At 38.0% G+C, this 22,757-nt stretch overlaps 2 protein-coding genes across 5 annotated transcripts in view; one reads left to right on the forward strand and one right to left on the reverse strand.

The window, feature by feature from the left end:
* The first annotated feature begins 2,105 nt into the window (after positions 1 to 2,105).
* Positions 2,106 to 9,347, forward strand: LOC121323455 (GTPase IMAP family member GIMD1-like). Its single transcript, XM_041264574.1, has 2 exons — positions 2,106 to 2,495; positions 6,917 to 9,347. Exons 1-2 carry the CDS (start codon positions 2,106 to 2,108, stop codon positions 7,175 to 7,177), a joined length of 651 nt encoding a protein of 216 aa, XP_041120508.1. The 3' UTR covers positions 7,178 to 9,347.
* An 87-nt stretch (positions 9,348 to 9,434) lies between these two features.
* Positions 9,435 to 22,757, reverse strand: part of aimp1a (aminoacyl tRNA synthetase complex interacting multifunctional protein 1a) — a 33,704-nt gene continuing 20,381 nt past the window's right edge. For all 4 annotated transcript variants that reach the window (XM_041261101.1, XM_041261092.1, XM_041261081.1 and 1 more), the window contains 4 exons: positions 22,593 to 22,748; positions 17,938 to 18,137; positions 10,152 to 10,320; positions 9,435 to 9,736 (listed from right to left, as the gene is read on the reverse strand). In XM_041261101.1, coding sequence (XP_041117035.1) covers positions 9,570 to 9,736; positions 10,152 to 10,320; positions 17,938 to 18,137; positions 22,593 to 22,748 — 692 coding nt within the window. In that variant the 3' untranslated portion in view covers positions 9,435 to 9,569. The remainder of the gene's footprint in view (positions 9,737 to 10,151; positions 10,321 to 17,937; positions 18,138 to 22,592; positions 22,749 to 22,757) is intronic.

Below are 22,757 nucleotides of genomic sequence, written 5' to 3' on the forward strand. Positions count from 1 at the left end.
TAAACTATGATAGTGTTCGAAAAATATATTTATATTATTGTCTTAATGTGGTAGACCCTGCCTTGCCTTCTGTAGGCACGAGGGACCTTGAGAGTGTAAGTTCACAGGGCCAACCTCTGGGTTATTCAGTGCTTGTGCGTTCCTCATATGCTGCCGTTCCTTCTCTCTCTCTCGCGATGGCGCTGGTATACATTATCCCATACGTAATGTCTTGATGGTCATCTTCCCTTTCAGGGAATCAGGGTTACGGGAAGTAACCTAATGTTTGTTAGGTTCTAGCAGGTACACATTTTATTATTTCTCTTTTGTAAGACACTGGTTCACAAACAGAAACAGTTTACAAACACACGCAGACCTTTACAAAGACAGCTGTTTATGAAGACAATCATCAAGTGACCATTGATTAATTGTCCCCTGGCAGTTTGAAATGGGTCCTCAAATCAGTTATTCTTCCTCCCCACAATTTCTTTCATTACACACCACACTCCTGCTGTCCTTATTGAAATACAGACTACTCAGAACATCTGAGAAATTCGTAATGATCGCTTTCACAGTCTATCAACTCTCTCAACTGTTCATGGAATGTGTTCCTCTAGTGACACTGCGCCAACTTAGTGCATCTCTGGTGCGTTGCCGGTATTTTCCGGAATTATTGGTAGATTTACATCTCTCAGCCGTGTCACTGGAACATTTTTTAAAGTGGGGGTGCTGAAACCTATTGAACAAAACTGTAACCCCTAGTTATGGTGTAAGCCATGCAAAGTCAGGGGGGTGCTGCTGCACCCCCAGCACCCCTAGTTCCAGCGCCCCTCTCTCAGTGCTTTAAAATTGATCATGGAGATTTGATTTCTTGCTCATTGTGAAAATAAACCAAGTATGAGCCCAAAGCCAAGAAATGATTTTCTATGTGAGATATGGATTTAATAAGTCTTATGATTTCTGACAGTCTCCACTTGCTGGAAACTTTCACAGGCACTTAAAGCAGAACAAATTAACAACAAGTCAACCCCCCCCCCCCCTTAAATATAATGAATCAGCAAGCCTTTTTGTGATTGTGTGATTTACAATGTAACTTTTGTTTTTAATATCCATACTTTTTTTCATAAATAAAAAATAAATACATTTAAACAAAGCATGGCCCCAGGACTCAATTTATCACTGCTGTGCATTAAGTTCTGTGCAGCTGGGTGTCTTTTTGATTGCTGCATTTTGTGTCATTTAAAATGTCTTTGATGATCTCAGACAAGCAATCCACAGTGGAAATTGTATGATTTGCCCTTCTCTTTTTGTCGTCAACCTCCAAAACGGGTGCTACTTGGAAGCAGGTTGTTATTTTATTCAAGGCAAAATGTGGAATAGCATTGTTTATATGTTTCATTGTCTTTGCATGTCATTATGGTGGGCTCTTATTGAGACTCTGCAGTATTTGCAGAAGCTGTTGGCTGTGCCTCCTGGATCAGCAATTGAATTAGCCACCCTAAAAAAAAAGAAAAACTTTACTTTGCTATTTACTTTCAATGTTTAAAGATGAGCTCTTTTAAATTACTTATTTTCAAATGCAATGGAAACTGAAAAATATCAACAGGAATAAAAAGCTATGTATTTTTTATTTGAAAATAAGCCATTTCTAAGAGTTACTCTTAATCATGTTAAATTTTAAGAGCACTTTCTTTTATGAGCTGTTACGTAGATTGTGTAAATTGTAAAAAGGATGTATAACAGAAATGAAAGGAATATTGACCTCAGTGACACTGTAACTATCACTGAGTTAATCATTAAAACTGTAACTAGAGCAAACAGTCTCTGCCAGGTACGGATGATCTAATCTACAGCAGGTATCAAAGTGCTCTTAGCACAGTTGTTCAGATAAGCAAGAATAACAGGTACATTTCAATACCTTATGTGTATTTATCTAATTATTTAACATTTTCATAGCTGTTTGTACGTGTATTGTGTATTATATATTTTTTTACAATGGGCCCTATAACATATATTTAACTCCTTAGTGTATTTAATGTATGTTTTTATTACGATTAAGACTGTTGATGTAAAGCCAAATATCTAAGTTTTTATTTTTTTTATTATTAATGCCCAGAGCTGCATCCATGGAGAAACCAGACCAGGATGACATTTGCCTGAATGTTCTTCTGCTGGGAAGGACTCAGAGTGGGAAAAGTGCAACAGGAAACATTGTCCTGGGAAGCTATGAGTTTGTGAGCCAACTCTCTGCGGGACCTGTGACTCGGGACTGTCAGCTTTGCCAGAGAAACTTTCCCAAGTTCATTCGTCGAAATGGCAGAGAGGTTGCACTACGTGTGAAGGTGCTGGACACTCCAGCATACCCTCATTGCGAGCTCAGCCCAGTGGAGGTCAAGGAGGCTATTCAACGAGCCTTAAAACAAGACTTTGGAGAGGGACTGCATGTGGTTCTGCTTGTGATGAGGGCAGATGTCCCGTTTTGTGAAGAGGACAGTCAATGTATACAACTAGCAGAGGTAAGCCGATCACAGTTATTTACCATGCCTTTGTATATTTAATATAATATACAATGCATTCTAACACTTGAATAGTACTTGGGGGTTAAATTGATGTATTATTGGCATTAGTGGCCACTTACTCACTAACATAACTCAAGAGTCCAGTTTGATTTTTGGCTGTTACCAGACAGGCAGTTTCAAACCAGCACAAACATTGCACTAGAAAATAAAGTGTGATTTGTGCACTTACAACTTTTTGCAAACCCTGCTTTTGACAATTACAGGGCCTCGGTTTTACTTTGTTTGTATTTTATTCATCCCCATTATAGTCAACTGCTACTCAAGAAACACATCTTTCGTCATGATAAGATCCGATAGCAGCATTGAATGTGAGTAGAGCATAAAATGCATCACCTGGCTGTTCCACATCACTAAGGATGACAGGAAAAAGTAATCTATGTATTTGAAGATATTAGAGTCTCGCCAGCCTTAATACATAGGTAGGGCTTCTTATTGTTAGGTAAAAAGTTATTTCTAAATTCGAGTGAAATCTTTTTTAAAAACCGGGTACAATTATTTAATGAAAAAATTGGGTGAAATCGAGTGGATTTAAAAAAATATATATAATCAAGAAAGAATAAATATTCGTGTAGAAATTGGGTTTTATTTAGAAAGAAATAAACAAATGCTTAAGCACAAAATGTTGACAACAAAGTTGTCCTCAACAGTTAAAATCCCGAACGTATGCCAAAATTGTGCAAAGTTACCATATTCGAAACGTCCTTTTGCGCGTCACAATCCATTCTGCACTGTGCAGAAATAAAATGTATGCATCGTGCAAAATGGGGGGGAGTGGACAACAATATGCGTGATCCTTGTATATTTGAAGGTATGTGCCAAGCACAAAACCAAGTTTGTGATGTGCCGAATAAGGATTGTAAAAGGACTGCGTTAACTCCGCGCACACTACCATTCCAGCACTGACTACAAACAGGCAACAATGGGAAACGTGGGCAGCATGCAGCGTGTCCATCGACATGTGGATGTGAATGATGCAAGGCACACCCAGCAAAAACAACCCCAACATAGGCGAAGATATGCTGAAAGGGTGCTGGCGTCGGCACACATGAGGAGCTCAGCAATGAGCAAGTCGTTTCCAGGTATCGTCTCGACCGAGACATGCTGACTCATCTATGTCACATGCTGCATGATGACCTGGCCAGAACAAACCTGTGCAGTCATACCATGGCTGAGCAACTGGAAGTGTCTCTCTGTTTGTGTATCCTGGCTACCGGGACTTTCCAGAAGGTAGCAGGTGATACAGTGGGGATCACCCAGTCAGCCGTGTCCCACCACCTCGACAGGTTCATAACTGCGTTGCTGCAACATGCTGAGGAACCAGAACAAACAGGGAGGAGATAATGTTTTTTTTTTTTTTATGAGGTCGTGCACCTATCGTGCGTGGTAGGTGCAATTAACTGCACCCATCTTGCTGGTCCAGTTGTCCTGTTCTATCAGGATTCTAGTTGTATTCGGAATAGAGGGAAATTTGAACAGCTATTCCATGCCATGTAAACAGGGTATTCCGAATGAATCCATCTGTATTCTGGATACCAGTATTCCAAGAACGTGATACTCACTTAGTATTAGGATACTATCAAAATACTAGCTCTTCTAGACACCTTATTTAAAAAAAAAAACAGTTTTTTTCTAAACACAATAATCAAAATACACAAAAGTAGTCAACTATTTAAAAAATTACAACTCTCAGTCACAAAATCATGCAGTTTACTCTTAAATTGCAATAAAGATATCTGGGTCTGCAGCTTTAGTTTGGACTGGAACTCATTCCAGGACCATGGGGCATAATAAGCAAAGGATCCTTTACCAGCCTCAGTACGCACATTTGGGATTTTAAAATGCAAAAAAAGAATGAGATCTGAGGCTATGTTTACTATGGGAAACTGTAAGGTATTCATTTAAATAAAAGGGTAATTTACATTGAATAGCCTTATATACCAGAATATACCAGCGCTTCAACCTGTGTAAAGCCAAAGAAGTCCAGCCTACAAAATCGTATAATATACAATGATGAGTATTAAATCTTGTATTTGTAATGTAACTCAGTGCTGCATGATAAAGAGTCCAGTTTACCTAAAGTTGATGGTGATGCAACCCTATATACTGCATCACCATAGTCAATTTGTGGAAAAAACATACAAGCAATAAGCCTCTTTTTTAAGTTTTCATAATTATATATATAACATGTTCATATCATAGTGACGTTTATAACGTATTTCCATGCCCAACAGACGAGTGTGGAAACATGCACTCACCTCTGTCCAGCACACTGCCTTCCTTGTTGTGCAGATGCCTGTTATGTTCCTTTAATATGGTCCTATTAGCATATGGTAATGCATCGGTAATTAGAAACATGTGATGCAAATGTATTCTAGGTGGACATTCAATATGCACATAGCGCAATCAAATTTGAATTGGGCGAAGGCCCTAATTCGTCTGAATATACCAATATCTGCGCAATAATTGTGATGCGCTAGTTCCATTAACTGTGTACTGCTGGCTCAAATAGTGTCAGAGTAACAGTCCACTCTGGAGTTGGGTACCTATACAAAGTATAGGGGGGGGGACCGCAGCTCCCCCAACGTTCCCACCCAAGTAGAAGCAGTGCCACATGGAGACCTTGATACCATGTGCAGTGAAATTGCTTAGTGTTTAGGTGTCATTGTAATTGGTAAAGAGAGTATGGCACACCACAGCCAGACACAGATGGAGCCCAGTATGGATCACAGGGAGGGGGATGAATAGTAAGCTGTGCTCAATACACTTCAACGGTTTTCTGATCAACTGCTTCTCTGTGTTATGTTACGATATTGATGATATTTGCATCAATTGCGATGCAATGTTGAACGTACAGTAGTGCAGAACCCTAACCCCCACCGCACACACTGGATAGGCGGATCAGTTATGTGTTTTATCACTGACTATTGTATTGATAAGATGGACAGAGGTAGTGTGTTTACATATACAGCTATATGTGTTCTTCACTGCTCCACAGGCATAATGGCATCCAACGTGTACCATCAAAGTATGGAAATGAAGATTGAGAGAAGGATGAAGAGGGGAGGGGGGTCCTGCCTGTTATCTTTGCTGTGTGTTGTCACACACCTGTAAATTAATAGTATAAATACGTCATACACCCATCTTGTGGCCCATTGCTTTATTTGGTTATTCCATAGGTTGCTGCATATTACGGGTGTAGGGGTGGGCAGCTGAACTTCGGAGAGCCAATCACCGTCAGGGCACTCTTGCTGTGAAAGGCATGCTTACTTTTTCCTACAGCCAGACCGGTGATACGATCAACCAATTGAAGACCTGTATTTTCTCTGCAGCAGTCCATTCATAAGTTAGCTGAGGTGGGACAAACAGTTCTGTTAACTGTAATTTCTGGCTGTTTTTATGCAGTTGTCCAGTCTGCTGAATGTCGATGTTGTTAATTGTTTGAGACCTAATTTATTGAGAAATCATAGTAGGCTACAATTAACATTTTAGGAGCGTATTTAGAATGAATTATTATTCTTACAAAAAAAATGTAATAACAAAAAAAATACATTCTGGTGTCACTCAAAACCTTACAAACTGGGCTTAATCATGATGTTCAAATGGGTGAGCAGAATGAATAACATAACACATTTCTGTGTATTCTGTATATAAAAATGATGTTTACTTTGCAGGTGAATGAACTCATTACATTTACAAATCAGAAGTGTGCTACCACAGTAGACTTTGTCACGGCACGACTTATATAAAAATAAATAATTCAGAAAAAAACAAAAGACAGTATCCAAAGCCTTTTTTTATAAAAAAAAAAAAAAAGACTTCAAAAACATACAGCTATGTCAGATCAGCTGGTCTTTAAAGAAACCTATATAGTATTTCCTTATGATACAATACTGTCCGTGTTCAATAAAACAGTGGTGTTATCAGTTCAATAATTTGAAAACTTGGCGCCTAGCTATGGAGCCAATTGTGTATTCGAATGGTCCGTATGTATGTGTGCAGGATATATGGTGTGGTCTCGTCTGCTGTCATATTGGTACATACTGTCGGGGTAATGCCATTACTAATGGTGACTGTCCATCATTCTGCATTCTCGCTTGGCTGTTGTGTGCAGTGGCTATATTGGTAGTGAATGTGCAGACGGTTATGCAAGGCAAACAAATTTGCGATTTGCTCAAAAAATATATATTGCTGCTATATTGCAATGTCTTATTAACCAGAATCTGAAAAGCCATATGATCACAATGTTTAGATTTTGCTGAAAACCTGATAAAGCCATCTGAAATCTTTTATGAACACAGCTACCCAATTCTGTTTTTATGGTATGTATTTGGAAAAGTATTTTGTTTTTGTTTCTGCAGGAGCTTCTTGATCCAGATTGGAGGAGATACACCCAGATTATCCTCACCCACAAGGACAGCCTTGAAGAAGCTAGATTTAAAAAGGAACATTATATAAACAAGGCCTCTGGAGCCTTCAAATCACTTCTGGAGTCAGTGGAGCACAGGTATCACTTTGTGGACAACACTGCAGACTGGCTCCAAAAAGAAGGCAGACCACTTCTGGAAAAACTAATCTACCTTTCAGGGCAAAATAAATACAAAGGATTTACAGTGAAATAAATCTTAGGTCGGACACCTCTCTTTAACCATAGTCCAAAAACAAGAAAGTGGCTTTGACACCATTATGATGAGGGTGGTGTCAAATTGAATTGTGCATTTTGTTTGTAAATGTGTCCTTTCTAGAATCTTGCATTTATTGGTATGCAAGTCCCCATTTTACTACTGTCCCTTTTCCTATTATCCCGATATGTAAAATCTACATTAAAAAATAAGTACCGTATATGTTTAACACACTCCACTTGAAACAACCCCAGGTGTATGCCAATACAGTATATCATCAGTATCACTGGACCAAGTCTCTTTCTGGTACTAGTACTACATAATACTTCAATAGTTTAGGTTACAGCAAAGCACTGGTATTTTCTAATAACTGCACAATGCAGTTGGTGATGTAAACTGTGGTTGTATGAAGTTATTCATCACAGCATGTGTCTATTGGAAATAATCTGAAGTGGGTTTGGACCAATACTCATTGCTAATTTAAATACTGGATTTAAAAGATGTATGTTTTGCAAGCACATTCTATAGATGTAAAAAAGATACACAAACTGCTGTATGTGAATAATTTAGGACCACTTTCTGGAGATGTTTTTATTACTTTGTTTTTTAAATTAAATTGCTTCTTCAGTTGATTGAGCACCATTCAAGAACTCAGATCCACGGTTCCAGTTTCTCTGCAGTCATACCTATTTATATTGACCCCAGTTAAAACTATTGGATATGAATATCAGCAAAAGCAGAAAAAAAAAAGACAGGTACATTAAAATAAGACTCAGATCAGTGCCAAAAAAAAAAAAAAAGAGCCAGTGAATTCTTAACTAAATGGGTGTAAAAAAGAAAAAAGCGCATAGCACTTCTGTTACACTTCTAAGGTGAAAACATGACTTTGCTATTAACATTAAATATCACAAGTTATTGGAAGACTTATATTCTATACTTTGCATTTGATCTTGCCTTTGATTTTAAAGCCTGCCCCCACGTATGTCAAATTAATTTAGCACACTTAAATTTTTGCATATATCTGGAAAACCGTTTCATAAATTGTGATGAAACTTGGTATAACATCATTTAGCATAAGTTATTGGGGGATATCAAATTGTGGGGATCTACGGAGTTGTCTCTGTCTGTAACACTTGCAATTATACATGTTCAGTACTGGATCTTGTTTGCACTGACACAATTATTACTGTCCCCTTTTCCTGTCTTATTATCTCAATAGTAGCTCTTTAATTCCCATCTTTTCTAAAGTTCCATTACATCTTGTACATTTAAAAAAAGACATGCAGTGTACTTACACCAAGTATGTGTACATTATATGAAGTAGGTATACATTAACCAGTTATATTATCACATTGTTTACCAGGTACTGTGTTTTGATTGAGCAATTAGAAAATATAAATGTAAAAACAACAACTAAAAATTGCAAGCAACCTTATGGCTTCCAATGAGTTATTGTGAAATTTAACCAATCAACATGCTTTTCATTCATTCGTTTCCATTCGGTCAGTTGTAGACATCAGCGCCCATATGGGTTCCTATCTGTGTTCCATAGTAACCATGACCCTATCTACACTCTGTAATGAGTTATACGATAGTTTTACATTTGACCTTAAAGAGAGGTCAAGGTCAATATCAAGGTATATATTTTTTTAGAGCATACATTAATTCCCATAGGCCTCCACTACTCTGAAGTTTCAAGAGTTTTTGTTCAACAGCATTCATTTTAAGCGCAATACATGCAACTAGAGCAATGCTGAAATTTGATTGGTCCATGGCAGCCATTTTTTTTTTTTACTGTAGAAACTTCACACGGGCAAACTTTAAAAGAAAGCCATACTTGGATCATGTATGCTAAGTTTTGCTTCGATCAGATTAGCGGTTTTGGAGAAACGGCAATTGTGTGTTAATTAGGTTATCTAACAAGACCGCCATACCACTGAACCAATCAGCTTCATTTCGAGCAACGTGCAGTTTCAGAGCTCTGCGATAAGTGGTTTCCGACAAGATGTTTGTAAATTGTCCCCATTGGTGTCTACAACTCTGAAATTTGAAAGGTTTCGTGCAATGGTTTTCATTTTATGCAACTTTAAAGGTTCTGTTGGCAGAAAGGAAAATAATCATCATCATCATCATCATCTTAACAACAATAGGCTTCCCAGCCATGACCTTGGAAGCCTACTACTACAAATAATAATAATAATAATAATAATAATAAATAATAATAATAATAATAATAATAATAATAATAATAAAAGCATTTGGATTTTCAAAATCTTTATTGTGCTTGACCTACAGTCATTAACCCCAGTTTGAGGATCCCCTTTATTCTGGCACATCAATTGTTGTTGAAGGTAAAACCTCCCCTTTTTTTTTTTTTTTTTTTTTTTTTTTTTTACTTAATTCCACTGTTGCTCATGGTCTGAGCTTTGCAGACCCCCTTGCCTTTGATTTCAAAGGCTGCCCCCTTGTATGTTGCGACGCACTGGCCATCAGTGCGGAGGTCAGGCTGGATCTGCTCCCAGACCTTCTTCTTGGGGTTCAGTTCCTTGTCAGGTTCACCTATAATATAGAAATAAAACACAGACAAGGGTTATTTTATAAAAAAATAAACCACAGATAAAAGAACTGCATAACTAAGATCTACACCATTGCCAAGTATGTTATACGATTTGCAGCGGGGGGCTTATATTCTTTTGCAATATTTGTTAATTAAAGGCACATTGTTTTTCCTACATAATGGTTGACAGGAACAATCAAGATAAATATCTCGGCAAAAAAAATTATTTCCTCTTCTCTTTTTTCTATATTAGATGCTGAATAACCACTAAAACTAACTTCTCAAAGAGAATTACATTCTTGGTACACACACATATGTATAAAAATATGATACACACTTAAAAAATAGGGCCATCATAATGCATTTGTTTTTTTATTAACATAGCACGAGTTTTTGTATTCTGGAACAGACACATACCAGGAAAGCCCTCAAAGGTGACCCTGTCCCCAGGTACAGCTCCGCTGGGAGGGTCAAGGATCTCCACCTTGTCAGGTGAACTGGCACACATCACCATGGCCTGCGATACTACCCCCCTCATCTTGGCAGCCTTCAGATTGCAAAGGAGTACAGCCATCCTGTTTTGCATCTGTCAAAATATGAAGAAAAACTAATTTTTTATTTAAACTATTTAGAATTCACTGAGGCATATTCATTGATGAAATACAGCCACTAACATGACAATACACATGAAAATTCAAATTTTCCTCAGAAACAGTGTGACAGTATACAGGGAACGTCTGAAACAATGCCAGACATTTATATATATATATATATATATATATAATGTATTTATTTATTTGGTTGGGACCACGTACAATTAAAAACATTCATGATCAAACAAGCGATTGTACATCAGATTGTTCAGAAACTGATAGGGAGATGGAATTTGTGGCCAAATTCGACTTTCCAAATCAACGGTGTGTAGATGATTGTGCATGTGTTGTGTCAGGAAATGCAGAATTTGAAATTGCAGAAATGCAAATGAAAACCAAATATGAAGGATGAAAAAAATGCAATATTTATTTATTTTAGGTCAGATCATCCTCAAAGACCTCATTCCGAAAGGAAATACATAGTTTCTGAATCTCATTAGCTAGTTTATTTTATATGTGTCCATTCAGCAAACATTCTGAATCAGCTGGAGCTACATCTAAGACTTTGGGGTCGTACACTGAAATAACACACAGTGCTGTTATAATTGTGGGTAGCTCCCTTCATTAGTTGTAAATGAGAACAACTCTGTCTTGGTTTTCTTTTCCCCGCAGCCACTTACACACCACATTTATTTTTCACTAAATGCAACATTAACCAAAATAATGCATCAAGGAAACATGCAATGTGAAAGATGTCTACTACACAAAACAAAAGCCGTACAAGTCCCTTATGGAAAATTAGACTGACCACGTTTGTTACAGAGTAGTGTTTCCACACGGAGGTAATATAGCTTACATAACGCTTCACTGGGCATGCTCTGGTACATCTCACAGTACACACGGAAGTCGAGCTTTTTGGCTCAGAAGAGACGCTCCAGTAGAATGACTTTGGACATTGGCAGTGTGGCAATATGCAAAAGTTTGGACTCATATGGATTATTATACAATGACTAAATACATTCGGAACAGCAAGGTGGGATAGTTTATGTTTTATTTTTCATGTAGTGCTGATGTACCCTTTAATACAGTACATTATCAAAATGTATTGGTGCAGAAATCATCTGATCTATGCGCAAGCGGGTATTTCCATATTTGATTAGTGTGGAAATCAGCGTATCTGTGTGGAAGCAGACGGTCATCACTTAATTCAATTAAAAAATTAAATTAAAACTGTTGCTTCAACACTGTTGGTTCAAATTTCAGGGGACATTATTTAACAGTATGTAGAAATTATAGATAGAATGCTGATGGACAACACAGAGAAGACAACACATAGATATTTCTTATCAAAAGTTTTTTTGTTGTTTCTTAGTGTCCACATAATGATTTTTTTTTTTCAATACAACATAGAAAGTACACCCACTTTAAAATTTTCACCCTTTGTTACCTTATAGTCTGGAATTAAAATGCATTAAAAGTTTTTTTTTTTTTTTTTTTTCATCCTACTCCACAACTGCCAAGTGAAATAAATATTCTAGAAATTTGTAGAAAATTAATTAAAAATAAAAATGTAAATAGCTTGGTTGGATAACAGTCCACCCCCCTTGTAATAGCAATCCTAAATTAGCTCAGGTGTAACCACTCGCCTTCAAACTATCACACATCAAGTTAAGTGGCCTCCACCTGTGTTACATTGTAGTGATTCACATGATTTCAGGATAAATTCAGCAGTTCCTGTAGGTTCCCTCTGCTGGGTAGTGCATTTCAAAGCAAAGACTCAATCATGAGCACCAAGGTGCTTTCAAAAGAACTCCGGGACAAAGTTGTTGAAAGGCACAGATCAGGGGATGGGTATAAAAAAAATATCAAAGGCCTTGAATATCCCTTGGAGCATGATCAAGACGATTATTAAGAAGAAGAAGGCGTATGGCACCACCAAGACCCTGCCTAGATCAGGCCGTCCCTCCAAACTGGATGACCGAGCAGAGGAGACTGATCAGAGAGGCTACCAAGAGGCCAATGGAAACTTTGCAAGAGCTACAGGCTTTTATGGTCAAGACTGGTCAAAGTGTGCATGTGACAACAATATCCCAGGCACTCCAAATATGCCCTGTAAGGTAGGGTAGCAAGAAGGAAGCCATTACGTATGAAAGCCCAACCTGAATCACGTTTGAAGTACGCAAAAAAAAAAAAAAAAAAAAAAAAAAAACTCAGGAGATTCTGTAGCCATGTGTCAAAAAGTTTTGTGGTCTGACGAAACTAAAATGGACTTTTTGGCCTAAATGCAAAGCATTATGTTTTGTGTAAACCCAACACAGGGCATCACCCAAAGAACACCATCCCGACTGTGAAGCATGGTGGTGGCAGCATCTTGTTATGGGGATGTTTCTCATTGGCAGTGACTGTGGCACTTGTCAGGACAGAAGGAAAAATGAATGGTGTAAAGTACAGAGATATCCTTGAGGAAAACCTGCTGCCCTCTGCAAGAAAGCTGAAACTGGGACAGAAGTTCACCTTTCAGCATAACAATGACCCAAAGCACACAGCCAAAGCTACACTGGAGTGGCTAAGGAACAAAAAGGTTAATGTCCTTGAGTGGCTCAGTCAGTCAGTTTTAATACATATTCTTTTCTCACTAAAAACGTTTTTCCCCTTAACAGTGTGGAGTATGGTGTGTAGATAAGTGCAAAAAATACTCATTTAAATGCATGAAACGCTGAGGCACTGACACAACAAAATGTGAAAAAAGTTCAAGGGGGTGTAGACTTTCTATAGGCACTGTATATATATATATATATATATATATATATATATATATATATATATATATATATATATATATATATATATATTTGGGGGTGGACAGTAGGTAGTGCTCTCTGCCTCTGCTGCTTCTTAACTGCCAGTTTGTTCACTCTAACCCCTATGACCTTCCCTGCTATCCCAGTCCTCCTCTACTCTCGCAAAACCTCTCATCAGCACTGCACTAACCCTTTCAACCTAATCTCTACCCATCCATCCCCCCATCATCTGCTCCTTCCTCCCGCTCTCTCTCTGGTGCCCTCTGCAGCAAGGCTGACTTCCTCTGCCTACACCTCTCAACTCTCTCTTGACTTTCTGGCCCTGACAGCAACACAGATAACCCCCAAGAACACTGCTAACCCAGGTACTCTCTCCTCTTTCACTCTCCCCGGTGTGGGAACTGGATTCTTACTTTCTCCATCATGGAACGTCGATAGACCCCCGCTCTCTCCTCCATCTCTGTCAGCACTTTTGTGTTTCACACAGTCAAATAGCATTCTCCCTGCCATCTGCTTCTTATTGTTCTTTATTGCTCCCCTGGTGCCCCAGCTCACTTCCTTGATGAGCTTGACTTCTTTCTCTCTTCTACCACCACCTTTACTGCTATCATTGTTAGGTGACTAACATTCATCTCTCCAACTCAACTCATTCTGCTGGCTTCCTCCCTCTTCTTGACTCTCTCTCCAACTCTCCCCCTCACCTTACAAAGCTGGCCACCAGCCGGACCTGATTTTCTTCAGAAACTGCTATCCTCTTTCACCTACTATCACCCCCTCTCAGACCACTTCATTTCCTTTTCACTTCCTCTCCCATCCACTACCTTTTACACTCCCCCTATTGACTCTCTCTCTGCTTTCAGCAGACTTTGCATCCATGACTCTCTCTACTTCTCTTACCAAGATAGAAGATGTAACATACTGGTTAATTATCAAACATCTAAAAGCCGTAATAAAAGCAAAAGGGGGACACTCAAAATACTAAAGGAGTGCCAATACTTTCATCATATCTTTTTTTTATAAACATGTGTTACACTTCTATTGTGTAGTTAAAGTTCATGAAATGCGTATCCACAATCCGTTCCCTTGAATTATGGTCTATTAAGCTTGGGGTGCTGTGGCAGGGCGATTGCCCTGCACAGTGGTAAGTTAGTGTTGGTGTGATTTATGTGGGAATGGGTTTATTGTGTATTGTTTTGGAGTTGATTAGTTTGATTGTATTATTGTTTACAGATGGGCGCTCGATTGAGACTTGCTGCCTGCCATGCTTGTTTGAGGGGAAGGGCAGCAAGTGATTGGCTGTGCTGGTCTTCAATCAGCAGGTGGGCAGGTCTCGACCGAGTGTCCGTCAGTTTAAAAACATCCGCGGGAGATAGCTCGGGGCTGCTGCAAGACCTGCCGTTTTCACGGCACCTTTTGATTTTAGTTTGTGGTATTGTGTTTTATTTTGCACTTTTTGTACAGCTTGATGTACTAGTCCTCTGTGCGTTACCATTGCTGGTAACGTCACCTGACCACCTTTATTTTACTTTCGTTTGCTGTTTGTGTGTGAATAAAACCTGCGTGCCTGTGCCGGCGTTTCAACACCACGTCTGTCTCTCTGTATGCTTGAACTGCGGCTACCCACACGTGTGACACGAGTAAGACCCTGTCACAGGTGCCAATACATTTGTCTGTGACTTTCTGTGTGTGCGTAACTATATCTAAGGGATGGGACGAATACAGCGGTACCGAATCATTTTCCTTTAAGGTCTCATTGAACCGGCACATTTCAATTGAAAGCCGGTTAAACTTTTAAATCACACAGTTAGCTTGTGCTCTGTGTATAATCTCCAAAGTGGCGCACTGATTAGACAGTGCATCAATGTCAAGGGTTGAGGCATTCACCATTCTTTTCATTTTTTTCTGTGGGATTCAAAAGACTTTTTATTTTCCGCATACCTTTAAATAAATGTGTATTAAACAGAGTTTTCCAACTCTGTTAAGTACTTAATACCGTTAAGTATCATTATTAATTATATTAATAATGATACTTAGCAGTGAGAATAACAATACACCGGTTTACCTAACTTGAAGACAAAACAAAATGTTGGTCTTCCATCCAAAAAGGAAAAGTGTTTTATATAAAATCGGTACCCAAATAGCTGAAGTCAGCAACAAATTTTGTGTTTCTTTAATAGTGCAAAAACAAATTCTGTATCTAAATGTTTCAGACCAGACTGTTGGCTCATGATCTGGATTGTTTAATAAACTTTGTTTCTTATACTTTACCTATACAGTATTATAAAATGAATTCCACACATGATCAGTGTCTCCTGGTGGGATTTATCATTAATAAGCGCATCAATTTGCGCTTATTAAAACTAGATCTTAGGAAGGCATCTACAAATATAATATACATGGCTACTACTACTAATCCTCAAAACAGTTCTGGAGTGAAGATTCTTCTGGATCACCTCCAACATGGCTTCATTTCTGAAGTGGCAGTGACTTAAAAAGGCTCCCCTATACACTGTGTGTCCCAAAACCAGCATGTCATCGTAATTGCAAAATTTTGTGTGGTGCATGGTCCGGGAAAACACACAGCCTGTGTAAATGTGTGGTTTCTGGGCTGGGAACGCCAGAGGGAAGCAAGGGATTTTCCTATGTTCTTTTCATCCATAAACCACAGCCTTCCTGCAGTGTGGTCCACAGTAATGCAATAAGAAATGGAGGAATGAGTCGATTGGACGCTGCCATCTGGGGGCTTTTATCACCTCAGGGCTTGTAATTTACAATGGCTTGTATGTGTGAACAGAGACAAACCAAATCAAAGATCAAGTCCAGTGGACTGTGGCACATAAGCAATTACGGGACAATGAATATTAGAAGACTTTACTTCTAGTGCAAGTCAGCGGCTGTTAATGAGCGTGTTTGGGAGGGGTGGGGATGCAGAATAGTAGTTAGAATGACTATTACAGGGAGATCTGTCCATTAAGAACTCACCTTCAGCCTTGAAAACACTGTGACATCAGTAGGGCTGTCAATTAATCACAGTTAAATTTCTTTGGAGATTACTTTTTTTAACGTGTTAAATCGCACTCCTCTGTCTTGACCCTCTTAGCATTCCGTAATTCATTCCCTGCGACACCATTTTAATATACGGTACTACAGCGCATGCAGCAGTGTTTGCATAGAAAGTTATAGTCCATGAGCCAAAACTCAGTAAGCAATTAGTATTTTTGGCAGAATTTTGTTCCTTAACCCTTTGCGGCCCTATGTTGGACCCTGTCCGACATCATCAAAAAGATGTAAAGCACAGGTCTCTAGTAGTTTTTTCTCCGGAAAAAGCCGAGAATACCTTTTAAATGGCCAAGTGAGACCGATAGGAGCCGGAAAAAAAAGAGGTTGTTTCATAGCCCCATGCACTACATAGAGAACATGGACATAAACAAAGGAGGCCGCTGCTTCTGCATCTAGCGCTCAAAGAATATCACAGACATTTGCAGAGCTTTTTGAGATGTTATAGTAATAACATAATGACTTGGATCACATTATTGAGGAGTTTGGTGATAAAACGAGTGATCAGGAGATGATTTACCAGTATGCATGTATTTAAAGAGGTATGTGAAAAATACAGCGAACAAGGGGTGGGGCTTGGCTGGAGATACAGTACTGAGTGTCCTTTTACGATTCAGTGCCTTTTAAACCGGCTTTACTCTGAAAAAAAATAAAATAAAATTTAAACAACGTGTGTGAAAATACGTTGGACCTGATGCGCCTGACAAGTGCTGAATAAATTGACTTCTTAAGGGTTAATAGTGTGTCTAGATTCCATTTCTGCCTGTTGTTAAGCTGAATAATTGTCTGTGAAATGTAGTCATTGCAGTTTAATAAGTAGTTTCCTGTGAAAGTTCACATTTCTGAAAGAAAATAGCTAGTTAACCCCTCACCAGGACCTGCAGTTTGCAGCATGGTGAAGAGAAGAGAGTGTGTGGAAGTGCTGAGAGCTGTGAGGAGAAAGAGAATATGAACGAATGCCACCAGCCAGCAAACAAGGTACTCGTTGATATAAAAGCAATAATTTGTTAGTTACCTGTTTTGTTTGGCCAACGTGTCTTTTTCCTTGTGTTTTTGTTTAAATTGTTTATTTTTGTTTAATAAAACGCTGAATGCCATAGAGTCTCATTTTCACCCACCAGTACTGCCTGTCTGTGTGTTTCTTCCATGTCTGACGTAGCCACCAAATTCACAGGTGTATACAGGGAATTGCATTGACTTGGATCTAGGTGCTTAAAATATCTCCTGTCACAATCCGAACTGGTTCTTAATGGTTTGATAATGAGTTACTCACTACACAAGATTCTTATCTACTACATTAATATTATATTACTAAAATTAGGTAGCTTTGTTCTAATATAAAAGTTATTTGATTTTGTTTAAAAACAAATCTCCCAATTGAGAGTACAGGGAGCAACCCCCAGTGCAGTGGGCAAATTACACTGCATATGTTTACAAGGATTGTTGGCACCCAGAATAAAACTTTCTTACTCTAGAATTGTTAAATCATCATACTGTCATCGCATTCCAAGTGTGGAGCGCCTGGAGGGGGTAGACCAGTGCCACTTTGGTATGATTAACATCGTTCAATTTGTCACTTGAACTTGATGCAATTTGACACATGGCGCAATCATCATCTTACTGAGACAGAAACACACTTCTTTCTCTCCTGTAATCCTTAATATACAACTTCAAAACAAATAAATGAAACTATCATGAAAGAGTAAACCGAAACATTTTCTTCCAGTGTAAACTCTGGGAGTGTGCACGCACCTGTTCTATGGGCACATGTTTCACTAGGCCGCTGACGACAGTCCTGAGAGTTGCTTCTCCCACATCTACCTCTTCCACATACAGAGAATCAGCATCAGGATGTTTCTTCGCCGTCATGATCCTGCCAACACGCAGGTCAAGCCGAGTTACGTCAACTGGCTTGGAGTCATCCTCCCCCCCTATAGACTTCTTGTTTTCTCCTGCAAAACAATAGGGAAATAAAATGTAGTTAAAACAAAAGGTGACTGATCAAGTCCAATTTATGTGAGATGTACAAAGGAAGTACATGTTTTTTGTGCTGCTTTGTCTACTGTGACATTTTGTACACGTGAGGCAATGAAATATATGTTGTATATGTCTTACAACAATGAATTCATTAAGGACATTCCCCCTGAACAAAATGAGGTAGCACAACACTTTTTATTCATTATTATTACATTTATATATTAGGGGTGTAAATCATTTAGAGTTTAAACATCAGTAAATTGTCAAATGTTTTTAAATTTTGCTTAATTGTTTAAACTGTCAAAAATGTGCAGGTCAAATTTTAAGAAGCGGGTGTCTGCAAATAACGGCTACTCATTTTTTAGTTTTATTTTTTTGAAAAATGCAACCACATACCAGAAAAACAAATATATACATATATATTATTCAAAATCATTATTAATTGTCTTGTAAATGCTGTATTACAAAATTATAACAAAATGTTCAGATCAGCTAAATAACTCTGAAAAGTCTTCACGGTTGCCATAAATAATTTTTCTGGATTGAAAGCTCTTAAATGTACTTGTGTGTGAACTGTAAAGGAATACTTGAACATCGAAAACATTGCAGCTGATGCCTTTCAAATACTGTTCCACACAAAAGTTAACCAGGTAAGTAATTTATTTCAAAGACCCCTAACAATCCAATTAATATATACATATTTTAAAGGTCCATTTAATTGCTGTCAACTACTTTTCTGTATGTCCAACTACTGAAACATACAGAAATATCTGAAAGTGAAAGTAAGTTTACAAAAGCTCCCTTATTTTGAAAACTAAATGTTGACAGGTATGTGAACCCACTTTCGCAGTTGAGAAGAGTTTCCACTGCGAGTATTTTTTGGTTTAGTTTTCCTGCACTGAATCAAGCTAATGTACGCAACGACCATCTCTAATGCTGCCATGCTGACCACCCCTAAGTCACATGAACGGGACCTAAATGACTTCGAGTTATTTGGTTTAAACACCAATATTAGTAGCCGGACAACCAAGAAGCTGGGAGGCAAGTGGCAAGTTTGCCTGCTCGTATGGAGGTGCAAGACTTTTTGACTTTTAACTTTTTGGGAGAGAGCTCATAAAAAACTATTAAAACCAGTCCTGGTGTCCTGCCTTCTCTGCCCCGCTGCTGGAAACCCAGCACAATTGCTACATTGTCAGAAGTGAAGGCAGGCAGGTACCCTGGCAGGCACTTGGAAGCTGGCAGGGGCGAGTGGAGAAATGCACAACTAGACTCATCCAAATAATTGGCATAGGCAAAACTAGATTGATGTTGAAGATTTGGACGAAACTAGCTCTGGGCCTATCTAAATTCGCCTGATTGGACACGGTCGAGTGCCGAAAAAAGTGGTAACTTTGGGATTCGCACAGAAGCCCTTGGCAAAACTGGACTGCCTTGAGTGAAACTAGACTTGACAGACCGCCAGGTTTCACCCTTAACACACACAAATACATTGATTTGTTGTGAATGAAACATTTTTGTTCTATTATTGTTCTCACTATTATTGTTCAATAAACATTGCTTATTTTGTTGACATTAGTCTTTTTTCCTGTATCTTTAACCCTACATTCACAAATATATGTCCTACTGCTGATTAGCTTAGATTAGTTATCGTACAATGAAAACAATTATGCCATGTACAGAGTACTGGGGTGAGAATTAGCCTAGGGTAAAAATTATCCTGTAACACCGGCACTGCTGCTGACAGTGCTGAGCCACTGAATACCCAGTGCCAAGTGGCTTATGATAGTGTGTGCTGGCATTGAGATTTAAATACATTACCTTTATAGTAAATACAAATACATAACATGTGGTTATGTTATTTAATCACAATAGAACCGCATGCATATGTATGTGGGTGTGTATGTCAATTAATACATAATACCTCTAGCTCTGACATTATTGAAAACTGCAAACTAAATTTGAACAGATTGTGACTTGTTTGTATACTACAGCATAAAACACGGCAGGCAGAAAGTTTATTAATGAATATGCACCCTCAAAATGAGACTGAGCCAGCTGTGAGGTGGAGAAAGGGGAGATGGTGGCAGAGTGAAGAAAGATGACAGTGTAAACTAAACTATCACTTGCCACTTTTACCAGCTCACACTGAAAATTAAAAAAATAAAATAACATAAGGAAACTGCGAAACAAATGTGTGACAGCATTGTATCCACATTTTAAAAAGTCAATCTACCTACCCTATTTTTGTTCCACCAGCATAACCAGAACCACTTATACATATACATACTATATATATATATATATATATATATATATATATATATATATATATATATATATATATATATATATTAGTTAATTTGGCCTAAACCGGATGCAGCTAGAAAAGATTGAAAGGTTTGCAGCTAGAAAAGATTGAATCAAAAGAGTACTTTTGTTTTTCCAAATCTTTTTGTGTATGCATATGTAAATATACAAAAATTGTCACTGCAGTATTTAAAAATTTGACAAAAAATAAATATATACATGCACGATTATTATGATCCAACACATGACTGCATGAACTCTAACAGTCTGATACAGTCTGTAGCTTGTGCACTCATTTTTGTATTTACAAAGTTTGTACAAAGAAGGTATCCAACTTGTCTGACATCTGGACCACATAAATACAAATAATTTCAATCAATGAAAACATCAGTATTTGTTGTTGCCAGGAACACACAAGGCTTGATTACACATGTCTTTCTTTAAAATTTAAAAACAAACAAACAAACAAATAAATAAATAAACACTCCAACAAACCAATCCATTACAGCAATAAATGTTGAGCATTACAACTTTTCCTTACTGGAAAGAAAATGTCAAACCATAATTTGGCTGCCATTTCCAACATGCCAGTTTGTCTTGCAACCAAAAGTAAATGCTGCATTCACCCAACACCTAAATAACTGGGGTATGTCACCCCTACATCTACATAAGTGTTTATTCAATTGTTGTGTGGACCTTTACCACCAGTGATACTATCACAGGGTAAATGGTGGAGGGTGGTATCGCTTATACTTGTTTTTTCCTTCACAACGAGTTCTGGGCCAGCTCCCTACTGTGATTGATTGCGAATGCACACTAACTGGTCGAGAAGTGAATAAATGTAATACGATATCTAAAAGGGCCCTTTCAGATTTTAAGACAGTTACTTGAAATTACATAAACTTATGTATTCTATAATTTATTTCCGTATACAGTAGTCTCACCCCTCGAGAAGCAAGCAAAGTGTTCTTCTAGCCGAAGTGTTCTTTAAGTGGAGTTAGCCACCAGGCATAATAGGAAACAATCAAATCAATAAATAAATACATACGTATTACTTGTCATGGCGCATACGCACCAACATATGAAATTAACTGAATAAGTAAAAGAAAAGCAATAAGCAAGTGTGTATTAATAAACTATAATAATAAAGTAACAGACAACTAACATTAATAAACTGTCAAACTAAATTAACACAGCACCCCTACACATGTTAAATGCAACAGCAACAACACATGCACATTATTTAACAGAATGGGGAAGCAACTCACTAGAACAGAAAACACCAAATTGCTCAGCGGCTTGTGTCTGATTCAGGCTTTTTTTTTTAAAGAGCGCAAACAATTTCCAACTTTATGCAGCAAGAGAAACAGCAGCGCATTTCCCTGTTTATTTACATGGCATGTAGAAGCGATGAGGTGCACTTGCAGAAATCAGAATACAAAGCAAGTCCATGATATATGACTGCGGTTCTGTAACAATTTAATAAACCAATCAGGCTCCCTCAAGACACTCTCGCGATGACAAGTCGCTTTTGAAAAGACTAAATAAACCATTTTAATTTTAATTATAGTTTGGTGATGATAAGTTATCAGGTTACAAAACAGTAATATATCCAATTTGAACAAATTACCAATCGGTGTCAAAAAGGTGTTCTTTTAAGCAAAGTTCCTGTTCCTTTAGCCGGGTCATTTACATGGGGGAAAATATCTGTTTTACTCACAAGGGTGTTCCCTTAGGCAAAGTGTTCTCTTAGGAGGTATTCCCATATGCAGTACTGTACTATAATAAGAGTGCTGTATCAGCAATGGAAAGTTTGATAAACACAAACTTAATTACTTAAAGAAACAAAAAGCCTGGCAGATCTCCATGTCTGAAATTAACTTGCGCGACCGTGTAATTAAAAAAAAAAAAAAAAAAAAAAAAAACGTAAAAAAATTAAAAAAAAAAAAAAAAAAAAAAAAAGTACTATAACATGTTTAGTTTCCAGGCCTTTCACCTGCTCTCCTTTGAAATACATTTATTGCATCATTTAAAAAAGACTCAACTTCTGAATTTGTGTTCTCCCACACAAACTGATGTTATTTTGTTGCCTCCACTTCAAAGTGCAAGGTAAAGTTCAGTACCTTTCTTCTTCTTCTTGTCCTCATTCTCTTTCTGAGCCTTTTCTTTGTTGGCCAGTACTGCTGGAGCTGCGGAGGTAGCTGGTTTCACAGTTTCGGAGACAAGCACTTTGGAACTGGACTGGACAGCAGCCGCTGTAGGAACTGCAATCTGTTTAACTAAAGGTT

This window comes from Polyodon spathula, chromosome 1 (assembly GCF_017654505.1).
Source record: "Polyodon spathula isolate WHYD16114869_AA chromosome 1, ASM1765450v1, whole genome shotgun sequence".
Taxonomy (NCBI): Eukaryota; Metazoa; Chordata; class Actinopteri; order Acipenseriformes; family Polyodontidae; genus Polyodon; species Polyodon spathula.

Coding starts and splice junctions, on each gene's coding strand:
- LOC121323455 (XM_041264574.1), top strand. CDS start 2,106: ATGGAGAAACCAGACCAGGATGACATTTGCCTGAATGTTCTTCTGCTG. Junction 2,496..6,916: donor AATGTATACAACTAGCAGAG/GTAAGCCGATCA, acceptor TTGTTTCTGCAG/GAGCTTCTTGATCCAGATTG.